The sequence below is a fragment of the Macaca thibetana genome, chromosome X (genome assembly GCF_024542745.1).
Source record: "Macaca thibetana thibetana isolate TM-01 chromosome X, ASM2454274v1, whole genome shotgun sequence".
In the NCBI taxonomy this organism is placed as follows: Eukaryota; Metazoa; Chordata; class Mammalia; order Primates; family Cercopithecidae; genus Macaca; species Macaca thibetana.
Window position 1 is genome coordinate 96,425,619 of NC_065598.1, and position 21,087 is coordinate 96,446,705.

A 21,087-nucleotide genomic window follows, 5' to 3' on the forward strand; every position below is an offset into this window, starting at 1 on the left:
TCTACCCCACTTTGTGTAACTGGTTTCAGTAGAATGAAGGAAGCACCGTTGGGGCAAGTACTTCCGGAATGACACAGGGAACAGGTTGTTGTAGACCCCACAGCGTGATTACGTGATCACTGGGGGAGAAGGGGCTCCTTTCCCACACTGCTTCATGTGGTCCCACGAGGAATCAGCCAAGTAGCCTTAGGTTTGAACGCACAGCCCTGTTGTGTAAAATGTTCTCTCTCCCTCCCAGCAATCCACCTGTGGACTGGATTTGCGGCATGTGACCATCATTGAACTGGTGGGACAGCCACCTCAGGAGGTGGGGCGCATCCGGGAGCAACAGCTGTCAGCCAACATCATCGAGGAGCTCAGGTCCAGGCTGGGAGGCTGCCAAGCGCGGTGTTGGGGAGGATGGCTGGGGCCGGGGGAGAAACCCTAGGCAGGACACTGGCAAAAGCAGACTACTGGGGAACCATCAGACACTACTCTCTCGGGGCACTTCTTGTGTTTGAACTCTTATGGATGCATTAGGTAAGACCAGAGAGTTCTTTACTTTGGCAGAACATCAGAATCAAATGAGGGCTTAAAATACACATGACCAGGCCCACCCTACACCACCTTAGGAATGTGCTTTTACAAAGGCACCTGAGGGGACGCTGAAGCACAGCCAGGGCTGAGACAGTAAACCCAAACTTGACTCAGATAAGCCCCGGCTCTTATTTTCTGGCCTCATCTCTTTGCCTTCAGTCTCCAAAGGAGCAAAAGGCATCTTTTTTTTTCTTTTTTTTTTGAGATGGAGTTTTGCTCTTATCGCCTAGGCTGGAATGCAATGGCACGATTTCAGCTCACTGCAACTTCCACCTCCCAGGTTCAAGCAATTCTCCTGCCTCAGCCTCCCGAGTAGCTGGGATTACAGGTGTGCGCCACCATGCCCAGCTAATTTTTGTATTTTTAGTAGAGACAGGTTTCCCCATACTGGCCGGGCTGGTCTCAGACTCCTGACCTCAGGTGTTCTGCCCACCTCGGCCTCCCAAACTGCTGGGATTACAGACATGAGCCACCATGCCCATCACAAAAGGCATCTTTAAGCACTGAAATCTGAGTCATATCTATCAACTCCAGGGGAAGAGAACATTAGAGGTGACAGGTAATGGAAGAAGTGGGTCTTTCTCATTATCTATCCAGTATCACCCTTCTAATACCTTCACATATATTCAGGGCCAAGAAAGCCATTACTGCTCTGTTTTAGAGCAGTGCCTCTAAACAATAGAGAAACTATACCTGCCTCTAGAGCGCAGTCTCAGTGGGGACAGGAAGATTCAGTCCCAATTAGAGAAGAGACTAGAAAACACTCAGAGGGAGACTGCAGACTTGCAGCTACAGATGGAAGAGTTAACCAGAAGGTATTTATCAACCTAAGGACTGCCATGTATGATGTGCATACACAGCACAGTCTCTGCAGCGGGTGGCCCCTGGAGTCACCCTGTGCAGCCTGCACAGCAATATGTGATAGCCCTGCTTAAAAGGGCCTACAATGAAAGCACTGCCTGTTAATAACAAAGCTGTCGCAGCTGAGTTGAGGAAGGGACTGCTTAGCAGAACTAGATGCATAGAGGCAGCAAGAGTAGAGTCTGAACACAGAAAAACAAAGAGACTTGAGACAGGAAGTAGAGGGGATGGGGACCAGGGATGAGGTGGGGAAGGAATTAGTCCATGAGTGGAGGTGCAAAAAGTCAGAGGGTAGTAGAGCCTGGGGGGATAGGTGCCCAGACAAGGTCTCATACCTCCCTGGGCTGCTCTCTCTAGGCAATTTCAGCGCCTCACTCGCTCCTACTTCAATATGGTGTTGATTGACAAGCAGGGCATCGACCGAGACCGCTACATGGAACCTGTCACCCCCGAGGAAATCTTCACATTCATTGATGACTACCTACTGAGCAATCAGGAGTTGACCCAGCGCCGGGAGCAAAGGGACATATGCGAGTGAACTTGAGCCAGGGCATGGTTGAAGTCAACGGAAAAGCTCCTCTAGTTAGCTGAAACTGAGACCTAATAAAAGGAGGAAATGGTTTCCCACAGTTCTAGGGACAGGACTCTGAGGTGGGTGAGTTTGCCAAATCCTACAACGTTTCCAGGCATCCTTTTAGGGCTGTTTAATAGTTTCCCTAGAAGCTAGGTAGGGACTGAGGACAGGCCTTGGGCAGTGGGTTGGGGGTAGAAGTTCTTCCTTTCCTAACCCGGGCCCCTGCCCAGCTCTCCAAAGTCTTTCAGAAAAGTAAATCCTAAATTCACTCACGAACTGGCTGTTTTAACTGGTTCCTCTACCCTGAGGTGACAGCAGAGGGCAGCATGAGCACAACAGAAACCAGCTTACACTTTAAGCAAGTGTAGCTGGATTTTCCTTATAGGCTGAGGTAGCAGGGTACAAAACTTTTTTTTTTTTTTTGAGATGGAGTCTCGCTCTGTCGCCCAGGCTGGAGTGCAGTGGCGCGATCTCGGCTCATTGCAAGCTCCATCTCCCGGGTTCATGCCATTCTCCTGCCTCAGTCTCCCAAGTAGCTGGGACTACAGGTGCCCGCCACCATGCCTGGCTAATTTTTGTATTTTTAGTAGAGACGGGGTTTCACCGTGTTAGCCAGGATGGTCTCGATCTCCTGACCTCATGATCTGCCCACCTCGGTCTCCCAAAGTGCTGGGATTACAGGCATGAGCCACCGTGCCCGGCCCAAAACACTCTTGAACTTGTTTGTCATTTCCCCTTCTAGGGCATTGGGCAGCAAATGTTATCTGAACCATTACTTCACTGTTAGGAAAACCCTGCAGTGGGAGAAAGCTTGGGAAGATGTATCCAATCAGAGCAGAATGCTCTCTGGGGCCCTCCAGCTGGCTCACGGGAAAGAACCGCTTCTTCCTGAGGCCTCCCGTTTCTGTAGCAGAAGGCAAACAATTCTCTCCCTTCTTCAGAGGAATTCCCAGCTTGTTACTTAGGAAACTTCAAAACCACCACTGCAGGTTGCAGGGAAAGAAAAGCAAAACAGACCCGCCTCATGTATTCACTTCTTCAGATACTCATCCCCTTTTGAGAGATGAGCACAGAGCAGGTGGGAGCTACAGCAGCACAAAAATCAAGCCATACCAGGCCTAAAATTCGAGGTGGAGCCACACACAGATCCCTGCTCTGACTGCAGTCCCTCTCAATGGTGTGCCAGTGTCTGAAAGAAAAGTGTTCTCTCCCTTGCTGCTGAGAAGCTTCTTTCATACAGTCATGAAACCCAGAGTCATAGCTAAGACTCAGCAGCCTCTCTCCTTCAGCTTTACTCAGGGGGTCATCAGTGGATGACTTCAGGGGAGAAGGAAGCAGGCTGGATGGGGAGGCAGAGCTCATCATGCTCGAGCACTATGTGCCAGGTGCTGTTCTAAACACTCTACTGATTGGCTCTGAAGTCTTCACAAGAACCCTATGAGGTAGGTACTGTTATTAACCCCATTTTACAGATGAGGAAATTGAAGTTGAGTGAGATTAGGCAATTTGCCTAAGATCAGACAGCTAGTAAGTGGCAGAGTCAGGATTTCAACACCAGCAGCCTGGCTCTAGAGGCATAATGTTCTTAGACATTATGCCATCCTGATGCTACTTCTTTTCCTACTTTCCATTTAAAGACAACTGAAAGCTGTAAGCAAGGAGAAAATTTCCATGTTCTATAATCCTACCCAGACACAAGGCTCAGAGTGGGCTCAGGAGGAAAGAGGGAAATGAAAGGCTCTCAACCTGAGAAAATTCAGTCTTGAAAGCAGAGTGATGGGACATAAATCATGAGCCCAGAACAAATGGGGGGAGCAGTGAGTCAGAGAGAAGCTCCTTCCACTGGGATTTTAGTGGAAATCTCATTCTTTAAATGCAAAATAAAAAATAAGGGAGTTGCTGGGTAGAATGGAACATGGAGGAAATGTTCAAAGTTGGAGCAAAAAGGTCCCTTCTCCCTCTTCCCTCCAGGGAAATATGGGAACTGTGAGAAGCAGCAGGCAAGTTTTGGGCAGAAGGCAGATACAATGAGTTCATGTGGAAAATCTCTGGTCAGACTAGGTCTGTGGTTCCAAAGGCAAAGACTGCACCTTGGGCGAGATGAATGCCCTTCCTTGTGTTTATCGCTAACACTTCAAGTGGCAAGCCAGGACATGCTAGCAGGTCAAAGGCCCAAACAGAGCAGGCCCACTATCTGCGAAACAGAGCTCCACCTGGACCTGACTCAAGGAACATTTATATGCAACTGAGGAGCTTTTGTTTAATTTCATTTTGAATAGTCAAGGCAAGTCAATCTTGCTTTCTTTATGTAAAGTTTTACAGTAACCTCCTTTGTAGTCCTTTGAAGATGAGGACTTGAGAAATCCTAACTTCTAAAGTAGGGGAGAGACAGCAGCAGAATAAGGCCCACAGCCAGACCCAAAGGGGCTACCCCGACCCCTGTATATATTGTACCTCTCTCTCTACCCACCTCTCCTCCACTTCTCCCCCATGCCCCACTCTCTCTTATCCTGCCTGTCCCTCTCCCCTACTTCTCTCTTTCTCACATACACACACACTCACTCACAAGCAGTACAGTCACTAAGTTGGCTAGGTAATATCCAAAGCATTCTGATTGTCCTACTTTTTGTAAATTGAACTTATTTAATATATTTTAGAAGAGATGAGTCATCTCTTCCTTTGACTCTTCACCCATCACACACATATCATTCTCACAGGAGGCCGCATGGTGCAGTAGTCAGACTTTGGTTCAAAGCCCAACTCTGTCACGTGACAGTGGGCTTGAGTTTCCTCATCTGTAAAAAGGGAAGATTTCCTACTTCATAAAGTGGTTGGAGAAATTAAAGAAATAGTATATGAAGCCTTGTACATAAGCAGCATTTGACATCTATTAATGCCCTTTTGCACAAGAAGTCAAGAATTGCTTGGGTTCTACCTAGAAATCAAGAGCCTTATTTCTGAGCTAGGTTACTTGGCACCTGTGTTATTTCTCTCTCAAAACTACATAATGGTAGGAGGAGTAAAAGAAAAAGTCCCCGCCTCCCAGAGAAATTGAAGGATCCAGAAAGAAGTGCTTATAGCAGGGAATGTCTTCCCTCACCTCCTGTATGAACATCTCTCTCCTTCCTCCAGTATAGGAGTGTCTACAAAGCTAAAGGAAGGGTTCCTTTGTTACGAGATAGAAAAGTGGTGCCACTTTTAGGATGATTTCTCAGTTCTCTCCTTAGATACTAAACACAAAGGACAAGGGATCAAGCTCAGCAAAGGTATCAGGCATTTAAGGTATCAGGCAGCAATGCGGGAAAAGGCAAATTTTCTTCAATCAGCACAGGATGGTTAGGGAAGAGCATTTATCACTTTGGTTCTTATCCTTCAAGCCATGGGAAAAGCAACAGTGAGTTGGGACATCAGAGACAAAAGCATTTATAGAACTAACAAACGCAAACATTTGACAAGTGAGAAAGCTTTATTAAAGCACACGTACATGTCGGGGGGTGGGAAACAAAAGAGCAAGTTACAGCCTGGGATCCCAAGTTATGCCTTCCATTACAATTGCAATCCACACCAAATCAATCTTTGAAAACATTCCTCCATTCGGTTCATACATACAATAGAAACCATTGTAGCTGCCCTTAATCCAGTGTCCTTATAGGAAATCAGTTAGCAGCTGACTCTGTTGAAAGGGATTTCCTCTCTGCTATACACTCCTTCCACACACAACTTTGGCTAGAAACGCTTATAAGAACAGAAAGGTCAGTTTGGATCAGTGAGTACCAGAAGATGAAACTTAGCTCACTAGACCCTTCTTTGAAAAGCCTCAACACACTACACCCATGTAATATGTAGGTCAAATTTAGGAAACAATAGCAAAAACAGGAACTGAAAGCTCATCAAGCAGGAAGTCAGAACCACAGGGAGACTCTGTCTACATTCCCTTAGAGCCCTTAACAGTCCCCAGCCTGGAGAAACACTGGGCCAGTTGAGATAACACTTGGTTCTTCTGACTGACACAGTGGTATGTAGACCATGCTGTCTGATAACACACCCCAGACACAAACACTAAGACAGATGTGGTACATGAGGATGAATATATCTCATCTTTCATTCGAGAAATGAGGAGCTCTCTCTCCAATGACTGCAATATCAGTTTAAAATACAGAAAATTCAGCATGGGCTGTGAGACATTTTACCCTCAGTCACTCCAGTCCTCTGAGATCAGCTAGAAGCTCTCACTGGGCATGCTCATGACTTTTAGTCAAAATACATTATCTAATTAAAGTGCTTTTCTAAAGCAGCTCCATTATAAGAGTCCCCCAAAGGTCTAGTAAAGATGTCTAGAACTGGAAAAAGCTTGGGAATTCTGTTAGCATTTCAAAGAAAAGCATTAGACCAAAGCAAGGTGGAAACTGCTTAAAAACTAGAACAGTTAAATTTAAAAGCCAAGTTCCAGAAGTTTATCAAGGTAGAAAATAAGTTAAAAGCATAAACCAGAGAGGAGAAAGAGGAAGGAACTACTCACCTCTCCCCCACATTCCTCTGTCTTTAGTAACCCAACCCTGCTTCCCAGAGCCTTAAAACCCAGACTGGTCCTAATGCCAAAGGTAGCCAGGGTTTCCTAGGGAAGTAGGAACAATGATAGCAAGACAGAAGATAAAAGCTTGTTTTAAAAGATGTTTTTAAGTTAAGTAAACCTTATAAAGACATAAGAAAAAATGGACTCTGAAAATATACTAGATTATACACAGAAACATTTTGAAGAGATGCTTATTCTTGAGACTGCTTTAAAAAGGAGAACAAGTCTGCATCACTCTAGCCAGCATAATGAGATTTGCAGAAAATACATGTTTGTACATGTACACACACACACACACACACACACACACACACATCTATACACACACATTAAATTATAAATCTTTGCTCTTGGTTTCTTCACTTCCTCTGCCTGGCCCTTGCCAGGGCTGGACCTGCAGAAGAGGACAGGGACTCATAAACCCAGCTTCTGCTTGGCCATTGAGGAACGGAGTTGCAGAGTCCCTTCTGCCCAAGACCCTGGGTACTGTCGCATCTTCTGCCACAGGCTCACTTCTTCCCCAGTCGAGTCCATCCAGTCCACCACTTCCCCATTACTGTTCCCTGAGGAGAAACACCAGAGGAGGCTAAAGAGGGGCCCCACTCTCAGCCCACCAGGGAAGATGGGTTGTACAGCAAGAGTAGCCACCCCATAATAGACAGTTTCCTGTGAAGATGGGCTGATGGGCACAGCAGTCTGGGAAGTGCTCCCTCACCTGTACTCCTGAGACTCTTGTCAAGAGACTCTGGGTTGATGAAATCAGACTCCAAATGGCATGCAGTTACTAGAGACTTTGTATTCTGAGGCTGTTACAGAGTTCTAGCGCCTGACACCTCATGCCAGAGCTACTGCCAAATGTACTTAAACTTTTTCTTTTATTATTATTGTTATTATTATTCTGAGACAGAGTCTCACTCTGTCACCAGGCTGGAGTGCAGTGGTGTGATCTTGGCTCACTGCAACCTCCGCCTCCTGGGTTCAAGCGATTCTACTGCCTCAGCCTCCAGAGTAGCTGGGACTACAGGCCTGCACCACCACGCCCAGCTAATTTTTTTGTATTTTTAGTAGAGACAGGGTTCACCATGTTGGCCAGGATGGTCTCAGTCTCTTGACCTCATGATCCGCCCGCCTCAGCCTCCCAAAGTGCTGGGATTTCAGGCGCGAGCCACCGTGCCCGGCCAACTTTTTTCTTTTAAAGCTAAACACCTTTGCTCTAGCTGCAGACTCCAGGTCAGAAGTGAGGATCGTATGTGGCCCCATTCCTATTCTCTTGTATATTCACCCATTAATTCAGCAAACATTTATTGAGTGCCTACTGTGTGCCAGGTAGTCTTCTAGGCTCTAGAGACACTAGTAAACAAAGCAGAAAACGTCCCTGTCCTCAGGCAACTTTCATTGGAATAGAGAAGATAGAAAACATACAAGTAAATAAGAGTATTTCAGATAGTGAGATTAACATTATGATGTAAATAAACAGGGTGATGTGTAGTGCCTGATTCAGGACCTACTGTGCAGATAGAGTGGTCTGAGGACTCTCTGAGAAAGTGACATTTGAACCAAGACCTGAAGGATGAGAAGGAACCAGACTTTCCATTGAGAGAAAACAATAATTGCAAAGGCTCTGAAGTGGGAATGAGCTTGGTATATTTGGAGACCAGAAAGTTATGTGGTTGAAGCATAGTGAGCAAGGGGAAGAGTGATATGAGACGGATCAGAAAGGAATAGAGGGCACAGGTTACACAGGGACCTGCAGGCATGGTAAGAACTTTGGATTGTTTTCTAAGCACAACAGAAAGCCACTGAGGGGTTTTAACAGGGGACTGACATGAATTGACTTACATGTGTAAAAACATCAGTCTATATGCTTCATGTTAAATGTTCTGTGTGATTATTAATATGTAAGTGTATTAATATACAAGTACAGAGACTGGACAGAGGGCAAAGAAGAGGATCCGAGACTAAGCTCTACCAAGCACCAACATTTAGAGTTTGGGTATAGAATGCAGCAACTACAAAGAAAACTGAGAAGGGGTGAGCAGTAACTTAAAAGGGAATCAGAATGCAGTGTCAATAGAAGTTCAGTGTTTCAAGTGAAGAGGAGTGATCTACTATGTTAAATAGTGCTGAAAATTCTAGTGAGATGAGAACACCACTTTGGCAAGAGCAACTGCTCAGCAGAGTGATGGGACAAAAGCAGATCACAGTGAAGGAGAGCTGAAGGAGAGGTGAGAAGTGGAGACAATTCTTTCTAAGAAACTAGAAGGGGAACATGTGGTCAAGGGAAGGTTTATTTTTGTTTCATAAGATTGGAAATACCAGAGCATATCTGTATTCACCACTGGTAGGTAGGGAGGATGAAACTGAGAGATGAAGATTATAGAAGTGAGGTCATTGCGAAGGGTGGGGGGAGGTGGCCCAGAGCACTTGGAGAGAGCTTGGCTTTTGCTAGCAAGGACCCTTGTTTCATTATTAACAGGAGGGAAGATGGAATGTATAGGTACATACATATAGGCAGGTTTGTAGATTTTTTTGGTGGGAAGATTATGGAGTTCCTGGCAATCAGGGTTACATTTGTCTGTGCATATATCAGTGTATGAGCTCAGCCTTCCCCTAGTCCTGGCACATAGTAGGCACTCAATAAGTATTGGCTGAATGTTAACTGAAAGGAAAGAAGACAACTGTCATCACAGAGGAGCTTTGTGTTGGGGGGCTGGGGGTGGTGATAGGAGTCAAACAGACAAGAAGCCTTCAAACAAGTGAGGATGAGGGAGGGGATCTCACCAGTGCCAACACCCAGCCTGACCCCTCCCAGGAAGTCATTGCTGGCCAGGGGCTCCCGGTCCCACACAGTCAGTTCCAGGCACATATGTTGTAGATCTTCCAGCCTCACACCATTGTAGACAAACGTATGGTTGTAGTGAGGATTCAGAGTCTTCTTCATCACAGGAGTTTTACGTTTACTGGCCTTGTTCCTCATGGGAAGGAGGTATCTGGCAGAGGGTGGGGAGTAATCAACAGCCTACTCAAAGCTGGCAGTTATCTCTCTAAATTCCCCTTTCCCCTACCACAGGTCTAGCCCAGGAAGATGAACCCACATCCAGATCCTAGTACACACGCCCCTCCTTGAATCTGCTGAAGCAGAGTTCCCACTATCTCTACTAGATCATTCACCTGATTCAATTCCTTTAACCTAGACAGAAAATGAATGTAATAGTATTAGTGAGGCTATTCTGTGCTCCACTGAAAATGGGTCTTAAATATTTGGCTCTGTTTCTACTAGACAATTTATCTCTTTAAATAAAACCAACAGTAATATCTATAAGCTTAACCAAACATGATTTCTAGATAAATTAAGTCAAATCTGTCATTTGGGGAAAGCTTAAAAATTGTGGGAAACAAAGCCCTGAGCTCCCAAATCTAGACAGTCAGAAGGCACAGGTTTTTACCCAGAATTAATTAAGAGCATGAGTCAGACAAAAGTCAGAACCTGTCTACAACTCTCTTATTTGGAATATCAAGTCTACAGCCCAGTCCAAACTGGGCTCAGAGCAGTGCAAAGGTGGTGGAGGTTTTGTCATTACCTAATTTCAGGAACAAATTTTGTTGCCGGGAGTGGTAAGACACACTGGATAATATCCACAGAGAAAGTTAAATTGGGTTCTTCTCTTAGCTCTCTTGTTCTGAAACTGGTTAGTTTGGGGCTGGTCTAGGGACTCACCCCTTGACAAAGCTGTCTGAAGTCCCTCCTGCTTTGGCAGCCGTCAAGTTCTTGGCTTCTTTGATCCACACCTGGAGCTCTCCCCCTTCCCCACCTTTACCTGCAAGGGATGTCAGCCATAGCAAGTGAGCCCCTTACACTTCTAGGTTTATCTTGAGCTTTGTTTATGCAGCACTTTCTTTCCTTGCTCCTAAAGGCAGCGAGCTCCATAACAGAACCATGCCTGTCCTGTTTCCTCAGTGCCTAGCACAGTGCCTGCCAGTAAGCAATAGGCGCTGTATTAATAACAACCACAATATCAATAAATGCCTATTGAAAACTGGCTATGTGCCAGATACCATGTTAAGCATTTTATTCTCAAAACAACTCTAGGAGAGTCACACTATTTTGGTCCTCATTTTGTACATGAGAAAATTGAGGTTTAGAGACATAAAGTTGCCTGATATTTGTTCAATTATTTAAAAAAGAGGGAACTCCGTTTGAGTTCTTGATTCCACCCCTACTTCACAGGACACACCAGGCATCATCAATTTCAATCCCCACCTCCCAATTGAAATATCTCTTTCTCCACTAGTCCCTAACCCTCAGTCTAAATATATACTAATCTCATCTCTTTGAAAAAGTACTTCTAAAAGAAAAGCTCCCTTTAACCTTATCTCTTCTTCAAGCTATTATCCATGTCTCTACTTTCTTTCACCATCAATTATCCTGAGGGAAAAAAAGTCCACACTTACCACCTCTACTTCTTTGCCCATTCACTCACCCTAGTTTCTAGTGAAATCTGGTTTCTGCTTTCACTGATCCACTGAAAATGCAATCTAATGCCAATTGGCCATGTCTTCTCAGACCTCATCTGGTCTGACCTCCCTGTAGTATTTCAATACTGTTGATAACCCCCGCCCCTTCTTCTTGAAGCTCTCTCCTGATAACCTTTTACTTCACTGGTGCTTCTTTCTCTCTTCATGCTTCAAAATGTTGCTGATCTCTCTGGTTCTATACTTGCCTCTCTTCTCTAGTCATTCTACATACCCTCATTGGGGATATCATTGATTCCCCCCAAACCTTCTAGATGTGACTCTGCCAAAGGTGTATTTTTTCAAAGAACTTAGGCGACACATTGCCAGTGGATCAAGTGAAACTCTTTATGTTCAAGGCCCTCTTCAGTCAGGCTCCCACCTCATGTCCAATTCCAGCCCCACACCCACATCTAGTGTACCAAAACTCCAGTCCCACTAAAATAAGGGACACACTCACAACCCCACATTTACCATGCCTTTTTAAAACCTTTGCTTATGTTATCCCCTCTTCTAAAAATGCTCTTCTCTCCTCATCCTGCTCCTTTTCTGTCTGGTAAAGTTTTAAGATCCAGTTTTAATGTTACTTCTTCAAAACTCTCCCAAATGTAACCAGACATAATTGACGGCTCCTATATCTGTGTCCTTTTAGCACATGACAGTATTTCTTGCCAAAACTTAAGCTCTTCAAGGGAAAGCAAATATGTTTTACTCATCTACACAACCGTAGTCACTAACCCAGTGGCTGGCATGTTGAATTATTCTTCCCCAGCTTTCAACTTCCTGTCCTTCATACTTTACCACCTCTCCCAGCCACCCTTCTCAGCCCCAAAGTTTCTGTTCTCTTCTGCCCTCTTAGTAGCTTGCCACAGCTGGACCAAGACCAAGTCCATTTAATAGCCTAAAAAAAGAAAAGAATGCCAACCCTAAGGCATTCTCTTCTGGTTGGAAAAACGCAGAGAGGCTTCCTTAGTAAAGGAACCTCCCTAGCAGATCCAGGGAGCACCCCAATCTGGTCTCTTCAACAGTGCTAGCCAGTAGCAAGCACCGGCCTCGCACAGATCCTGTGCAGAAGACTGACAGCTAAATCCAGGACCCCAAAGAAAACTCACTCTTTTTCCGGTCACCTCCAACAGGGGGTTTGGAGGCTGGGATGTATTTCAATGAAACCACCAACTCGCCTTTGTGTGATGGCAAGCCAGTCGGGGACTCAGCACTGATCTGAAACACAGGGAAACCCAACAGGTCAAGCTGGGTCTCTCAGGAATTGCTGGGACTTCTCCCTGAGAAAATTCTAAAATTACCCCCCAAGAACAGCATCAGGGCAAAAGAGGATCCTTCTTCATATGAATATAATCCAGGGTCCCTAGGCCATGGCAGCCACAGGTTTCTATGGCAGTTTCTTTATAAGGAAACAGGGCAGAACCAACAAAGAGTCTTCTGCAATACCCACTATTATGCCACTTTGGGGGTATAGTTACTCTATTCCAAATACTCTCAAAGATCTTCAAGCAAGGTTGCCATACAAACTCATGAAGGACTGACAGCATGACGGAGAATCTTGCTACCAGCATTGTTAGTAATAGCCAAAAAGTGGAAACGACCTAAATGTCAATCAATATAGAAAGAGTTAAATGAATAATTGTAGTGTCCTTGTATGGCATATGGCACGCAATCATCAAAAAAGAATGCAGTGAATCTGTACATGCTGACATGGAAAGATATTCAAGACATAGGGTCAAGTCAACAAAGCAAGATGCAGAAAAATGTTCCACTTATATTAAAATATATTCATATTTGTATATGTGACTATAAATGTATGTAAATAACGATTACCATTATCACTTATGTTAGCCCTTACTATGTGCTAGGCACTGTTATAAGTACTTTGGGTGTATCATTTTGTTTGATGACTGTCTCTATGAGATAGGTACTATTATCCCCATTTTACAAGTGATGGAAGAGAGGAACAGAGAAGCTAAGTAACTCGCCCAAGGTCACACAGTTAGTAATCAGCAGAGCCAAGATTCAAATTCAGACAGACTGGTTCCAGAGTCCATGCTTTTAAACACTATACCACACTGCATAGAAAAACCCAGGATACGAACAAACTTATCAATGTTTCCTCTAGGGAGGGAACAGAATAGGGAAACGAAAGACGATGTTCCCCTTTTTACTCAAATAAACATTTAGTGTCTTTTTAATGTGAATAGTTCATATCATTTGTATGGTATTTCAAATACTTTGTATTTTTAAAAAGAGGGCTTGTTGGGGGGGAAAAAGAGAGAAAGAGGGCTTTCAGCCAGGGGCAGTGGCTCACATTTGTAATCCCAGCACTTTGGGAGGCTGAGGTGGGCAAATGCTTGAGTCTAGGAGTTCAAGACCAGCCTGGGCAACATACCAAAACCCCGTCTCTACAAAAAACACAAAAATCAGCCGACTGGGTGGTGTGGGCCTATAATCCCAGCTACTTGGGAGGCTGAGGCATGAGAATCACTTGAACCCGGGAGGCAGAGGTTGCAGTGAGCCAAGATCGTGCCACCGCACTCCAGCCTGGGTGACAGAGCCAGACCCTGTCCCTCCCCCCAAAAAAAGAAAAAAGGAGGGCTTGCAAGGAGTTGAAGGATAGGTGAAACTCTGTTACACGAATTTGAATATGCCACAATTATAAATTTTGCATTTATGTAAATTACCTTTGATCAATGTCTGTCTCTACCACTAGAGTCGAAGTGCCAAGAGACAGAAATCAAGCCTATTTTTGTTCATCCTAGTATGCCCAACACTTAGCAAAGTATCTGGCACATAGTAGGTGCTCCACAAATATTTACTGAATGAATGTAAGAGTGAACGAATGAATTTCTGGGATGAGCAGCAAGTGGCCTATTGTCTTTGGCTTTGATTGGCAGAACTGGTTTACTCTACTGGATCTCTCTGCATGACTTTGTTCCTTATGCTTTAGTATCCAGAGCATGAGCTGATGCAGACTAAAGGTGCCCTTTCACCTGCTTGTTTTGTTTTCGTTTTTGTTTTTGTTCTTGTTTTTGTTTGAGACAGAGTTTCACTCCCACAGCCCAGGCAGGTTGGAATGCAATGGTGCAATCTCAGCTAACTGCAATCTCTGCCTCCCAAGCTCAAGTGATTCTCCAGCGTCAGCCTCCCAAGTAGCTGGGACTACAGGCGCACACCACCACACCCAGCTAATTTTTGTAGAGGTGGGGTTTTGCCAGGTTGCCCAGGCTGGTCCAAAACTCCTGAGCTCAAGTGATTTGCCTACCTCAGGCTCCCAAAGTGCTGGGATTACAAGCAAGAGCCACCGCACTTGGCCTTGCCTGTGTTAATTGGGGTTCCTCTAACCTAGGTCCTCACCAATGCTAGGAAGGCATAATCCCCACAGGTTTGGATCAACATACCACATACCCAGAACACACAGTTTAATATATGTGAGAGAGACAAAAGAATCAGGAGGTAGATGCAGGCAAGGGAAAACTGAATACGAGCAAATGGATTGCTAGGGAAAAAACAAAAACAAAACCAGAATCAACAAATGTAGAAGTTAAAATCGATATATAATATGGGAGTGGTCTTTCCGTTGTTTATAAAATGTCTACACAATTTATTCATTTCTAGAAAATTAATTTTTTAGAAAAGTTCTGTGAGTTTCAGTGGATTCTTAAAAATTTGAGTTTAGCATTAGCTAGAAACTGGCATATTTATTTTAGTAGCACATTTTTATTCTGGCTCCAAATATTTGCAAAGAGCAAATACCTCCATGTTAATGTGATTTCTTCTCTTTATATAAAACAGTTTCATGGCAGTAGTTCATGATGATTTACAGTGACATTTCCAATATAATTATATTGACTGTAGAGAATGACTTGGGTGCCAAATGGTTAAGAAATTCTAAATTTGTAATAATATGTTATAGTTTGGTAATAATTTCTTTCCTGTCTTTTTACTGATGTATAATATTTGTATGTATTTATGGGGTACATGTGATATTTTGTTACATCCATCATTTTGAACATTTATCATTTCTTTGCATTGGAAACATTTCAAATCTTCTAGTTATTTTGAAATACACATATTTTTGTTGACTATAGTCATCCTACTGTGCTACTGAATGAATTCCTGTTTTTATTAGTATTTAAAGGGACAAATTTAATGTTGTCACTATTTTTTTTTTTGCAAGGGCAACAGCTATCAAAATATTGGATGTATATTTCCTTTCACTCAGCAATTCCACCAACAGGAATTTCTCTGACAGTTACATTCACAAAAGAAGACCAAGATATATTACAGCATAGTCTTAAGAGCGAAAAAGAATTCAAACAACTTAAATGCCTATTAGTCGGGGAATGGTAAATAAATTATAATACAGGCACATGAAAAAACACTATGCAGCAGCAATTAAAATGAGATAGATCTGTATGTGATGGCACAAAAGGATGCCCATGATATATTGTTAAATGAAAAAACAAAGATGTGTACAATGAGGTACATGTGAGCCCACTTGTGTAAAAAAAGAAAAAATATACATGTAAATACACGGATGCATATCTGTGCTGCTTAATACAAAATTTCTTTTTCTTTTTTCTTTTTTTTTTTTTGAGATGGAGTTTCACTCTGTTGCCCAGACTGGAGTGCAAAGGCGCAATCTTGGATTACTGCAACCTCCGCCTCCTGGGTTCAAGCGATTCTCCTGCCTCAGCCTCCCAAGTAGCTGGGATTACAGGCTTGAGCCACCACGCCCAGCTAATTTTTTTGCATATAGTAGAGACGGGGTTTCACCATGTTGGTCAGGCTGGTCTCGAACTCCTGACCTCAGGTGTTCCGCCTGCCTCCACCTCCCAATGTGCTGGGATTACAGGCGTGAGCCACCACACCCGGCCATAAAAAATTTATAGAAGGATACACAAGTAGCATTAACACTGGTTATTTCTAAGGAATGGAACCTACTTTCCTTTTAATATACTTTATGTTGTTTTAATTTCGAACCATGTGTACATAAGTCCTTTTTTGCTTATTTTTTTTAATATGGTAAAAAGTTCAAATGCTTAAAAAGGGGATATAGAGAAAACTAAATATTCCTTCTACCTCAGTCTCCATTCCTAGAGGCAGCCACTATGACTAGTTTCTCATCTAACTTCCCAAAGATAGTCTATGGACCATGTAAAACCATCCCACATTTAAAACGCTAGTGTAAAAAAAATTAAAGATGAACTTTGTCATGTCATTGTATAGTTCTGATAATCAAGAAGTTGCTGAATAAGTCCTCTGTTTTAGCAGTTTCTTCTTAGCCAGATGATTTCTCTACATTATTTTATAAGTTAAGGGACTCATCTAGTTGGCCAGTGACAGAACCAGGATTCCAATACAGGTCTACACTCAGATCCCAGGCATGATTATGCCATACTGCTACACTCTGGCCCGAGGTGCCATCTCCAAAGTAATATTTCCCTGGCCTCTGTAACCAAGAGCATAGCAATTGGAGCTCCATGAATTGCTTTACTTCCCATTTGGAAGTAAAGCGGTGGCTTGGCAAAAGGATACAGATTAGGATATACACAGAAGGTTAGCTTGGAGAAGAGGTGCGAGTTAGGATGTTAGGATACACCCGGATTCTGGAAGGTTAGGAGACAAAGCTTGATACACATATGAAAATTTTTTCAAAGCAACACCATGGCTTCATACTTTGCCTGGTTTACACAGAACTCACACTTGATATACAAATGCCTCTGAAATTGCTGTCAAACTCAGAAACAGCAGCAGGGGGCACTAGAACTCCAGAGAAGACTACATTCAAAGACGCTACCAACATAGACCAGCAGAGGCTACTGCAGACAATTCTACCTCAGATCCAAACTGCAGGAGTTGTTAAAGCAGACTACCTTTCCATGTAAAGGGAGGCAATGATCCAGTTTCTTATCAAGCTTCCAGGAATCCATCTGGATCTCTGCCTCTCCAAGGAAAGTGTTTCTGCCAAAACGGCCATGATGCCAAACTGAGAACTGCAGGGTCCTCTGAGTCAGGAGAGATTCTGGGATCTCATACTGTGAAGGGAAAGTAGAAGCCCAAGATGATTAGTTTAGGGTAATTCTTCAGACAAGATTATTCCAAAACCTGAGCAACCATTCCTGAAGTCACTAGTCCTGAATACCAAATTACTTTATATCCCCTAAGCACTTTGAGTTTCCTGACTCAAAGCCTCAACTTAACCCATTTTATAAAAACCTACCATATTCCATAGAAGGACCTGGAAAATTAATTTTTTCTTGAGTGGATGAGATAACACTGGATCGTCCAAAAAGAACTGCCAAGGAGACGCCTTATCTCAAATGTCTTTTTAAAATGAGATTTGTGGTCATGTGAATCTCCAACTTCACAACAATCCAGGAAAGGCAGATCGCCTTTGTTCTCTTCACTGGGAGTTCAGGATGTGAACAGATACCCGATGTATCCTCAGACACAGATATGGCCCACTGAAATCCGTGTCACCTGGCCATGTTGCAGAGGAATAGCTACAGCTTAGGGCACAAGACAGAACAAGTTCTCTTACCCTTGGGGTCTAGATACTTACCCTGAGGGTCTCATCATATAGTGGATTAATGGTGTCCCGCTTGATGCTGGTTTTTCTTTTTCCTTGGCGGGACTTGTCAGGCAGAAGGTAAGTCTTCACATATCTAGAAACCAAAGAGAGTACTGAGTAATTTGCTGGCTTTTCTCAAGCCTGCTTTTCACTTTCCTGCTCTCCATATAAATATGCCATGGTGACATGTGATGACAAAAAAGTCACCTCAAGCCCTCTTAGACATGCCATTCTTGCTTTTTCCCAATCCTGGTTCTTTTCCTACATCACACCTCCCTGCTCCCCCAGAAACAGATAAGCTCTGTTCGAGAGTGCCCAGACAGATGCCGGGGTCTGGTCTCTGGTCTCAGAGCATCAGTCAGGTTCCAGAAGCACTCACGGGTTAGAGCGCTTCTTGGCTTCATCAGCATAGGCCAGCTGATGGCACTCCTTCACATGGACGACCAGACTCTGGGTTTGCTGCTCATACTTCAGGGAAAAGGCAATCCTGCCAGTCACAAAGATGTTCCCGAAATCACCAGCTTCACTGTAGATGCTCATCATGCTGCCGATTGTACTCTGAAGATAAAGCACCCACGAACATCTGGGGAAGGCACACTCCCCCGCCCACATCACTCACATCTTCCCTCATGATAAAGCCACAGTCACTCAACAGAAGTTTCAGAAGCCCCTGCAATAAGCCAGTGCTGCTGACATTCCTTGACCCAGAGGGTAAGAGAGAACTACCAGCACTTACAACTGTTCAGGTGAATAAATCAGCTCATGGCTCACCTACCTCTTAGCTTCTCTTCCTCTCCTCTTTTTACAAATGTTAGTGTTCATTTTCACCTGCCCCAGGAGGTGGGCAGGGAGCAGAGGCAAGGCGCAGGTAAGTCCATTTGGGGAATGCGTTATATACACTAAAACACCAGCTAGAAGGGGGCTAGTCACTAACTAAAACAAGGTGCCTTAATTATCTGTGGGTTTCTCTTATCCACTTTATGTCTATCAGGGCCTATAGAGAAAAGAGATTTGGCCAGAATTGGAAGTGAGTGGGAGGGAGGAAACCCCACCAGAAGTGAAAAGGCACCTTCCTCTCTGGTAGTAATCGGTCATGTGAGCTGACATTCTCTTCCCATGTGTGAGTGTGAACAAATTCTGTTCACCCTTGTTCCTATTTCCCTAAATATCAATCTTCATGCTTATGACAGAACCAGGCCCTGATTCTTATATGTTCCTTTAACTTCATTATCCTGACTGGTATTACTACTTGTTAACCATACCCTGATGTCGATTAACCCTGCCAGAGCCCCTTTCATGACAGTCACTTTCCTCTAATGTTGAGAATTTGGAATGGGCTATGATGACGAAATCTGATCTTGCTCACTTCATAGCCTGGGTACCCCTTCAGAGGATAAGTTAAGGTTATTGTTCACAAAGCTGTGATGAAAAATGTCCCAAGCCTTAATTATCCAATGTCATAATCTCCAGGTGGGGACTCAGGAAGTCACCTAGATGTACGCTAAGCACCTATAGTCTAAACTGAGGATAGGAACAAACAAATGATCTTACTTACCTGAAAAGAGTGACTAGGATGGTTTCCCCAGGTTCCGAGTCTGCTCTAGGGAGGTGCTTCTTTTCTTCCTAGTACCCCAACATGCCTGTAACCACAGATCTAATAGAACTTACCATGGAGGAACCACTTTGCATGCTGCTTCTGGCCAGCTTCTGGCGATGTAACTTCACTAGGTGGTCAATGTCTTCTTCTTCCTCCTCTTCCTGGAACAATAAATGTAGATTCAGAGTTAATAAAAGAAAGACTTTTCTTTAGCTTCAAAGAATAATATCTTTCCTTTAAAGCTCTGAGTTGTCGTGTGTATGCATATGCACATATACTTCTTTTTTTTCTTTTTTTCTTTTCTTTTCTTTTTTTTTTTTTTTGAGACGGAGTCCCACTCTTGTTGCCCAGGCTGGAGTACAATGGCGCAATCTCAGTTCACCGCAACCTCTGCCTCCTGGGTTCAAGCAATTCTCCCTGCCGCAGCCTCCAGAGTAGCTGAGATTACAGGCACCCGCCACCACAACCGGCTAATTTTTGTATTTTTAGTATAAACGGGGTTTCTCCATGTTGGCCAGGCTGGTCTCGAACTCCTGACCTCAGGTGATCCACCTGCCTTGGCCTCCCAAAGTGCTGACATCACAGGCGTGAGCCACCGTGCCCGGCCTCATATCCTTCTTTTTACATGTCTTCCCATTTCAGGGTTCCCAGCTCTATTCCAACCATCCTTCTCATATCTCAAAAGAATAAGATAAGAATATTTAATGTTTCTCATAGAAGCTATTACTCTTTTCCATTTGACTTTCCCCAACCCTCTTTACATTTTAATCAAAAGAAGTATTTATTTGAGCCCCAGCCATATATCCAGCAATTTATTAGAAAATAAAAGAGATGGCCAGGTGTGGTGGCTCACGTCTGTAATTCCAGCACTTTGAGAGGCAGAGGCAGGTAGATCACTTGAGCCCAGGAGTTCCAGACCAGGCTGGGAACACAGTGAGACCCCCATCTCTCAAAAAAAAAAAAAAAAAAAAAAAGTAGCCGGGTATGATGGTTCACGCCTATAGTCCCAGCTACTCAGGAGGCTGAGGTGGGAGGATAGCTTGAGCTCAGGAGTTCAAGGTGGCACTGAGCTATAATTGTGCTACTACACTCCAGTCTAGGCAACAGAGTGAGATGCTCTCTCTTAAAAAAAAAAAAAAAATTGGGAGGCCAAGGCAGGTGGATCACCTGAGGTCAGGAGTTTGCGACCAGCCTGGGTCACCTGGCCAACATGGTGAAACCCCATCTCTACTAAAAATATAAAAAATTACCCGGGCATGGTGGCGCACACCTGTAATCCCAGCTACTCAGGTGAGACAGGAGAATTGCTTGAACCCAGGAGGTGGAAGTTGCAGTGAGCCAAAATCGTGCCATTGCACTCCAGCCTGAGAAACAAGAGCGAAACTCCGTCTCAAAAAAAAAAAAAGAAAGAAAGAAAAAGAAAACAGAAAAAAAAAGAGATAGCAAAGACAGTCCTTTCCTTTAGAAACTTGGGGGTATCAAGTTTCATGTTGCCTTTTCCTAAATAATTAAATAGGTTGATTGAGAATATCAGGTACTAAAGCCAACTCCAGATAAGTAAAATTTCATGTAGTGACCAAGTAAAATATAAGGGCACCTACCATATCCACATTGAGGCCTGGGACGGATTTGCTTCTGTCTCCCAAGGAGCCACTTTCATGTCCCACATCTTCTGGGCGAAGATCTATCACAGATTTAGTGTACTCTGAGGGGAAGACCAAAAAAGCCAAATCAAAGAGACTTATTCATACCAAGAGCCCATCAAGGGTACTCAGAACTTCAGTCTCAAAAGACCAGTAAGGAAAACC

At 43.9% G+C, this 21,087-nt stretch overlaps 2 protein-coding genes across 6 annotated transcripts in view; one reads left to right on the forward strand and one right to left on the reverse strand.

The window, feature by feature from the left end:
- SRPX2 (sushi repeat containing protein X-linked 2) overlaps nucleotides 1-4,884 on the forward strand; it is a 29,919-nt gene extending 25,035 nt beyond the window's left edge. For both annotated transcript variants that reach the window (XM_050777698.1, XM_050777699.1), the window contains 2 exons: nucleotides 239-360; nucleotides 1,795-4,884. In XM_050777698.1, the coding sequence (XP_050633655.1) occupies nucleotides 239-360; nucleotides 1,795-1,975 (303 nt within the window). In that variant the 3' untranslated portion in view covers nucleotides 1,976-4,884. The remainder of the gene's footprint in view (nucleotides 1-238; nucleotides 361-1,794) is intronic.
- Nucleotides 4,885-5,458: 574 nt separating this feature from the next.
- The window catches only part of SYTL4 (synaptotagmin like 4), a 55,782-nt gene continuing 40,153 nt past the window's right edge, over nucleotides 5,459-21,087 (reverse strand). For 2 of the 4 annotated variants that reach the window (XM_050777696.1, XM_050777697.1), the window contains 9 exons: nucleotides 20,881-20,984; nucleotides 19,351-19,440; nucleotides 18,062-18,240; nucleotides 17,674-17,776; nucleotides 16,985-17,146; nucleotides 12,209-12,317; nucleotides 10,303-10,402; nucleotides 9,366-9,574; nucleotides 5,459-7,147 (listed from right to left, as the gene is read on the reverse strand). In XM_050777696.1, the coding sequence (XP_050633653.1) occupies nucleotides 6,999-7,147; nucleotides 9,366-9,574; nucleotides 10,303-10,402; nucleotides 12,209-12,317; nucleotides 16,985-17,146; nucleotides 17,674-17,776; nucleotides 18,062-18,240; nucleotides 19,351-19,440; nucleotides 20,881-20,984 (1,205 nt within the window). In that variant the 3' untranslated portion in view covers nucleotides 5,459-6,998. The other 2 variants (XM_050777695.1, XM_050777694.1) reach the window with 1 other exon arrangement.